Here is an 8,332-nt window from a genome sequence, read left to right as displayed (position 1 = left end):
CTTCAGTTAAACAATTAAAATTGTAACTTTGATGTCTTCTTCCTCGCAGAGCGGCCGTCCAGCTCATGTTCTCATGCTGCCATCGTATTTTTAGTGAAGACTCGGTTTCACACACTCCGTCTGAATGTTTATATCTGATCATATTTGATCATATTTCACTCCACATAGTTAAAATATACACCACATTCTCAGACGTTTGCTCTCTGTTCTTGTTTTTGGGTAGAAATGTTGCATTTGTCTCTCAAATAGTGATTTAAATAAAAATCATGACTTTAATATCTGACCAGAACCAATAATCCTGATTATACTTCCAGTACAAAATGAGTTTCTGAAACACGACAACACTTTGCTACAAGTAATAAGAAATTTATTTTCCAACAATTACAAAGAACCAGATGTCTGGATGCTGATATGTTACATGATCTGTACAGGAGTCGATGGCGTGTGCTTCAGGCTAAACAACTCAAGCTAACAAAAACCAAACTAGGAATATTTAAGTACTCTGATGAAAAAATAGGACATATTTAATGTCTAAGTAAAAAATAGAAAAGAGTTTGATCTATGGACTGATTGAACCCTGAACAGTGTTTAGGCCTCTTAACAAAAACATGACAGCCTCTTTGGTTCCACAGTTACATCTGAACACTTTGCTCCTATAAAAATAGCTTTTTCATCGAACCCCGGCAGCGTCTGTCTGCTCAGTGCAAATACTAACAACAAGTGGCTCTGAGGGAGAGGCCGACTAAAGTGGCGGGCGTCGGCCCGGACGGATGATAAGCAGGAAGTGGAGCTCAGGTGTTCCTGAGCGAGGAAGTAACAGGGCGCTCAAACTGTGTCGTAAAGTGTGTTAGTGTGCTGCGGCAGCGCTCCGCAGGGACGCAGCTTTAAAACCACTCCGTCACATCTGGGTCGACGTTAGCCCCAGGTTTTCATCTTCAGATGCTGCCTCCATGTTGCCAGTAGAACTGTATTTATAGCTGGGTCAGTGTTTGAAACGCCTCCATGTGTCGCTGCTGTGATGGCGGTCCAGTAGAGCCGAAACACGAGCTGGCAGGCCGGAGGACAACCTGGTTTCACCCCAAAATAAACCCTGAGAATCCCTTTGGAGTTCCTCAGGGCCTGATTTTAACCCTCCTTTTGATTTGCTTCATATCGGCTCTTTTTCTACTAATGTAGCACAAAAATCCCAACGACAGCAAAATCTTATGTTACGACTTTTTCCAGTGACTGAATCTGTACATTTAATGTCAGAAAATAACTTTTTCACATATTTTATTCTTTTTCTGAACTGGTTAGCTTCCAGTTTAGCAGAGTTTGAGTTAACTGATGAAACTTTATAAAAGTAAAAGTCATTTGTACATCGTATCAGGATTTAGATAAACGAATTTGTTGGTTTAAAGTTTGATTTAAATTTGTTTCTGGCACCACTAGCTATAGAAAGTTAGCTGCACTAACCATAAACAGTAGTTAAATTAATACTAAAGCACTACACCAACATGGTATTTACCTGAAGCTAATGCTAAAGCACTAACTTCAGTTATATCTCCTTTTAAAAGATTACAACCTTTAAGCATCAATTTTATTTTAATCAACATGTTAAGTTTCTGCCCTTAGATATCAATGTTTACATCTTGATTTGACTTCAGTTATTGGAAGGAACAAAGAAATTTAAGAGGAAATGTTGATTTCTGGGTAAACAGACTTTAAAATTAGAGCATGAATATAAACCTCAATACTTTAAGCATTATTAATAATCAAAAAACAAATCTTAAAAGCAACCAATTAAATTAGCACTTTAAAATTTATCCAGAAAAATTAATTTAGGGGAAGCTAAGAGCACTAAATGTTTTCAAAGCTAGCAGAAGCGCTAAGCTACCAGTTAGCTGCGCCGTTAGCAAGATGTGGCCACCGCTGTCGGTATGTGAGCGACCAGATGTCCTCCAGCCTGAACCGCCTGCGTTTCATGTATCAGTGGGACGTTTGGAGCTGTTGGGCTATGGGTACCTTCTACATCTTGCATAGCTAATGTGGCACTTTCAAAGGGCTGGCCGGTGATGAAGCGCCACTCCAGGCTCATTAAAGGCAAATCAATCTGCAGGAGTTTTAAAATGTGTGCGTTGGGGCGTGCAGAGCTGCATTGAACTGAATATGGCAACGTCTAACGAGGCTCAGAGTTCCCTCGGCTCTAAGTGCTGGAGATGAAGCGTGAAACAGCAAAGTTTGGCCTCAGCCGTCGGTTTGTGTTGCTAAGTGCAAAGAAAAGATGATTTTTACAGGTTCTGAGTGTCTTTAACTTCCACAGAGTCGTTTCCTCCAAGAACACCTGACTCAAAGCCAGCAGCAAGGAACTCTAGATGTTCAGTCACATGTCAATGCCAACAGGTCGATTGACACCAATGTTGATGGGACTTGAAGGCTTCAGGCAACTTTTAGCTGCTTACAAGCCTCTGGATTGTCAAATATTAGCAGTTAATGGTTGAAGCATTGGCTGGGTGTACCGTCTGACTCCTGTTGGTCTTTGGAGGATGATTCTGTGGGTCGGTGCCCAGACGTCCAGTTCCTAGTTGAATAACTTAAGGCCAGAAGTGCTGTCGGTTGGCAGTCGTACCTTCAGTGCTTTCATGTAAAAACAAACATTTGACTTGAATAAGGCTCAAATAACTGGATTATACTGCTGTAAGAGAGAAACCAGGGCATCCTCACAGTCTTGGAGATTTCTACTGAGGAGCTGATTGTTTGCCGAGTCGATCAGATTTGGAAGATTGGACAGAATATATAGCAACAGACATAAATATATGTACAAGGTTTTGTGCAGGCATACATGCGAGTTTGTGGATTTGTGTGGATGAGGACGTTCATAAATATTCTGTTTTATATTTATTTTTGCGGTAAAGTCGTTAGTCTGCCGCATTGTGGCGTTAAATAAACAGGAAGTAGAGTCAGGCGCAGCCGCATTCGTCCACGATCATGTTGGGAACGTCCCGCTTCACGATGTTGTACTCGTCGTCGAAGTAGAGCATGGACATGGTGCTGAGTTTGGTGGGGATGCAGCAGGAGTTCATGGAACCGGGGCTCATGCCCCTCATGCGGTACTGGTTCACCACGGCCGTGTGGAAGGACGAGGCCGAGCCGGGGACGCCCGCCATGTAGGCGGGGCAGTTCCCCTCGCAGTAGTTCCCAAAGTACCCCGATGGCGCGATGATCCAGTCGTTCCAGCCGATGAGCCGGAAGTCGATGTAGAACTGCTGGCGGCAGCACAGGCTGCTGCTGCCGTCGCACTCCAGGCCGCGCTTCCGGATGCGGTGCTTCCCGTCGGCCTGCCGCGCCCGCACCACCAGGAAGGGCCGGTGGGCTTCGTCCTTCGGGTTCATCAGCACCGGCACCACGCCCTCCGCCTCGCAGCCTTCGCAGCGGATGTCCAGGTTCTGCCGCCGGTCGCCGCTCCGCTCGAACACCAGCCGCACGGCGTCCGTCAGCGAAAAGGTGTGCCAGCCGCTGCGCCTCAGCTCCACCCGCTTCTCCACCAGGTTCCACCGGCTGCCCAGGCCCGGCTCCTGGTAGTACACCTTCACCGTCACCTTCCGCTTCCCGCGCACCTCGGCTCCGGCGGCCGGCGGCAGCAGCTTGAAGTACAGCCAGAGGGTGGCCTGGGTCACCTGGAGGTTCTGGTTCCCCTCGTTGGAGATCAGGAAGAACAGGCTGGACTTGGAGGTGACCAGGTCATCTGAGGAGAACAAGAACAACACGGGTCAGAACCGAGGAGAGAAACAAGAACAACACGGGTCAGAACCGAGGAGAGAAACAAGAACAACACGGGTCAGAACCAAAGAGAGAAACAAGAACACGGAACTGGTGACGGATGAAACATGGCGATTACTGACGGCTGTACTGATGCATGATGGGAAACTAAAGGCTTTACTGGATCCCAGCATCAGACCAGTGGTGGGAACTGATGGCTACAAAACTAGCTGCACTCTGAAACAATAGTCAGAACAGTTACTCTAATGCTAAAGCGCTATACCTACATAGTGTTTAATGGAAGCTAACGCTAAAGCGCTGTACCAAGATGCTGTTTAGCTGAAGTTAATGCTAAGTTGTTACACCAACACAATGTTTAGCTAAAGCTAATGCTAAAGCACTATACCAACATGGTGTTTAGCTGAAGCTAAAGTGCTAACTATGATTCAGACTATCTCTGCCCCTAACAGACAGCAACCCTGAGCACCAGTTTAATATTTTGATATAATTTCCATGTTCTGTGCTGAGATATTTATTTATGTTTATATTTTGTTTTCTTCTGTTTTATTTTGTTCCTGTATGTTTCTTGAGTTTAAAAGACGATAAACGGCTTGCTACTTGAAGAATCCTGAATGTCAATAAGAGGTTTACTAAACAACCAGTTTGGTTTTCTCTGGTAAAACTTCAGGTTTAGTTTGGATTCAGCTGATCCTGAACAGGGTGGGACATGGTGGTGGAAGCATTATGCTGTGGGGACATGAAACCTTCTGACAGAACAACCCTACAGATATAGAACACCTTAGACCCCATTAAAATCAGCTGGTTTACACTGTAAAAACACTAAATCTAACCAAGTGTTTTTGTCAGTTTCTACTGCAAATAGTTTGTTTTATTTCAGGAGGAAAAACTTAAAACTTTTACAGCAAAATACAGCAGCTTGATTTAACTCTAATGACTTAATAACGATAAAGTTTTAGTTCCACTGGAAGATTATTTCACTCATGGAAAAATGTTAAAGTAATAATAATAACCTGGGAGGAGAATTCAAACTTCAAAATCCATAGTAAGGAATTATTTAGTTAAAACAAGCAGCTACATCTTGCTGAAAAGTTCCTTATTTAAAGTGCACTAAGATATTTTCAGTAGAAATCAAAATACTTGTTAATATTTTTACAGTGCATATCTCTGCCTGAGGAAGTCAAAGGTCATGTAGGGTCGACGTTTCACAGTGAAACCTCAGAAAAACGTCATCTGATCCTCCCTGCCAAACTCTGTAAACCAAACATTGATTGATTGATTGATTGATTGATTGATTGATTCCCTAACCTGGACCAGAACCGCTCCATCTGCAGCAGAACCGGGCCGAACCTCCTCAGGTTGACAACCTTCCAGAAACGTCTTTCTGTCTCAGCAACATGTTGCTGCAGCAACATGGGCCGCTGGGGCCAAAAGTGGCACGTTGAAGAACCTCTGAGGGCCACAACGTTAATATTTTTGATAATAATTCTAAAAACTATTTTATTTCTTTTATTTTTACTGGATAAATAACTCAACTAAAAACACAATTTTGAAAAAAAAAATCATTTTGTCTATAACTACAAAACTTTTTTTTATTATTTTTACTGGCAAAATAAACAAATGATAATATGAAAATATTAGTTTTATTTTAATTAAAACTGCAAAAACTTTTATTTTATATATTTACCTGCTAAATTCACAATGAATTCAAAAAAGTTTTAGTATTTTTATTTTTTTCATTTTTACCTTATGAATGCAGAACAAACTCAAAACATAAATTTTACTATTTTTTATAACTGCAAACTTTTATTCGTTTTAATCTGCTAAATAAACAATTTACTCTCAATTTAAAACATTTTTTGTATTTTTCATTTTAGTTGTAATTAAATAAAAACTATTTATTTTTACACAATTAACTCAAAACTCAATGATGAAGAAAAATTTTACTATTTTTCTATTTAAATATAATTGCAAAAACGTGTTTTACTTTTACCTTTAAATAAATAAATCAAGTAGAAACATCTTTTTAGTATTTTTTCTGCTAAATAAGAAATAAACTCGATTCACAATGTTTTACTGAAATAAATCAGATTTCTGTAGATGTTTAATTTAGTTTAAATAAAGGATTTTACAGATTTAACTTATTAAAAAAACAAACAAATCATATTGTACATTTCAAATTTTCTAGATGTTTTATTTTTGACTTTTCAGAGCAGGTTGTAGCTGAAGTTGATGAACTCTTAAGCTTTAGTAAAAACTTCTGGATGTTTTTGGTCTTTATTTATTACATCATATTTAAACTTTGTTTTGCATTTTCCATGTTCAGATTTTAATTTGATCATTTTTAACATCCTGGCATCAGTCAAAACATCAAACTTAGTCTTTTCTTGAACTGTACTAATGGGACGCCCAAAATCATTCTGAGAGCCACAAATGGCCCCCGACCCACAGTTTGGACCCTTTACAGGAGGCTAGAAATGTTTCCTCTGGTCCTTTAACAGATTTATGACTTTTTAAAAACTTTATATTTTAAAAATAATCAGATTAAATCCAGTGATTACCATCTAAAACTAACATTCAAAAGGTCAAATATCAGAAAATGATGGACTGATGTCCAGCAGTTCAATGTGTAGATTGTTTTAAAAATTTTATTTCTGTAACTTTCAAACCTGAATCTGCTGAAGATGAAACCAGAAGAAATTTCTGACAAACCCAGAAGTTTCTCCAACTGACGTCTCCATGGCAATGGACCGGAAGTTATGTTTTCCTGCCAACTTCATTCAGGAATTTCAGGAGAAAAACTTATGGAAGCGGATTGAGCAGCAACCCATCAGCATGATGCTGCCGCTCTGACCCTCAGCATGATGCTGCCGCTCTGACCCTCAGCATGACGCTGCCACCGCCATGATGCTGCCCCTGCCGTCCTGCTGACCTTTCTCTGCGAAGCTGATGATCTCGGAGCTCTCCTCCAGCACCTCGTTGCTCATCGGGTGTCCGTCCAGGCTCGGGATCTCCACCCGGCCGTCCTCGCGCAGCTTGCCCGCGTGCAGTTTGCGCAGCGCCGTCACCATGGCAGCCCGCGGCACCGGGTGCGTGATGTTGGGCCGCTCCCGCAGCTGCAGCCGGCTCAGGATGTGCCTCTTCACCGCCTCCAGGAAGTCCCCGTCCACGCGGCCGGGCTCCGGCTCCTCCAGCCGGGCGGAGGCGGCACAGGACGCGCAGGACTCGGGGTGCGCCCCGGCCCCAGTCGCCGCCTCGGCGTCGGGCGCGGCGGCTCCGCGGGCGGAGAGAAGGACGCACGCCGCGAGCAGAGCCAGTCGGAGGAGACAGCGCGTCATTTTGTGAGTGAGTGGAACCGGAAAGAGTCCTCAGCTTCAGTTACATCCTCCACGATCCTCCGAAGCCGGACGGAAACTGGAGCCGCTCTGCGTCTGGCTCTGGACTCAGCCCGAACCCGCCTCCAGCTGGTTCCTGTCAGGGAGCGGAGCTGCGTCCCGCCGCAGCATCCTTCCAGTCCACAACCAGAACCAGAACCGGGGAGCCGCCTCTAGCGGGGGAGCTGCGGTCTGCCGCTGAGGAGAGGAGCACCAACGGGAGCAGCTGGAACAGCGGGGAGCAGCGCGCACAGGAGCGTTTCCATCCTGGCGTGCGTAAAACTGGAGAGTCCACGAGCCGCAAACTTTTATATACAGCAGGGAGGGCGGGGGGGAGGACCGGTGGGGGGCGGGGCCAATCAGGAGGGAGAGAGAGAAAGAGAGGGAGAGAAAGAGGTAGAGAGAGCGCCTCTGGTTTCAGAGCGGCGGATCAAAGTTTTCAGGTTTGAACCACAAACTGCCCGGATGTTGATGGTGGCAGCATCATGCCAGGAGTTACAGTTACAAACCACGTGGTTTAATAACATTAATTACAGAAATATCTCGACAGTGCGGAGTGGATTTGTTCTTTTTCTACACCCCTTGGACTTTGACTAAGCCCCTCTGTGATAGAGTTCAGAGGGACGAGGACTGATGGTTAGTCTGGACCGTCCCACTGCATGATGCTGCCATCACCGTGTCTAGTGGTCGTTAACCTTCAGCTTCAGACTAAAGTGACTAAAATCATTAAAATGGTTTTAATTCTTCTTTAAAATGAGACGGGCGCTCTGATTGGCTGCTGACCAGCCGAGCCATCCAGGCCCGGTTCTACAGCTGGTTCTGCAGTAGAAGCAGAAACCCAGCCTGGTTCAGCTGGGTCAAAATATCCAAACGAGCCGGCAGCTTCAGCCAATGGGAGCCCAGGACTCAGCCCGATATTTGGTAGTAAAACCTGTCAACCAAATGAAGCCGCGTTGACCTCTGACCTCCCACATGCTGCTGCTACAACCGAGAGCTGCATGCAAACGCTTCTAGGGTTATCGGCGCTTCAGCCGGAGCCACTGGGCATGCGCAGCAGCAACTGAACAAGTGGAGGAAAGTGAGTTTATTGAAGCTGCGCTCAAAATCCACAGGGAAGGAAATGGCGCCATCTTCGGTCCGTCACCCGGAATTGCAGACCGGAAGCTGGGAATATCAGCTGGATCCATTATTAACTTTTGGTT

General features: G+C 44.3%; 1 protein-coding gene across 1 annotated transcript; it reads right to left on the bottom strand.

Annotated features, from left to right (window-relative positions):
- Positions 1–341: 341 nt before the first annotated feature.
- On the bottom strand, positions 342–7,450 carry LOC106950372 (inhibin beta B chain). The gene is made up of 2 exons (XM_015037174.1): positions 6,689–7,450; positions 342–3,724 (listed from the first exon to the last, which is right to left on the bottom strand). The coding sequence occupies exons 1-2, from the start codon at positions 7,092–7,094 to the stop codon at positions 2,940–2,942; spliced, it is 1,191 nt and encodes a 396-aa protein (XP_014892660.1). The 5' UTR covers positions 7,095–7,450; the 3' UTR covers positions 342–2,939.
- Between the last annotated feature and the right edge of the window lie 882 nt (positions 7,451–8,332).

The sequence above is a fragment of the Poecilia latipinna genome, unplaced genomic scaffold (assembly GCF_001443285.1).
Source record: "Poecilia latipinna isolate Pla-1442-1.1 unplaced genomic scaffold, P_latipinna-1.0 Scaffold397, whole genome shotgun sequence".
Lineage (NCBI taxonomy): Eukaryota > Metazoa > Chordata > Actinopteri > Cyprinodontiformes > Poeciliidae > Poecilia > Poecilia latipinna.
Note: the sequence above shows the minus strand (reverse complement) of the source record. Positions and strands in the feature narration are given on the sequence as shown.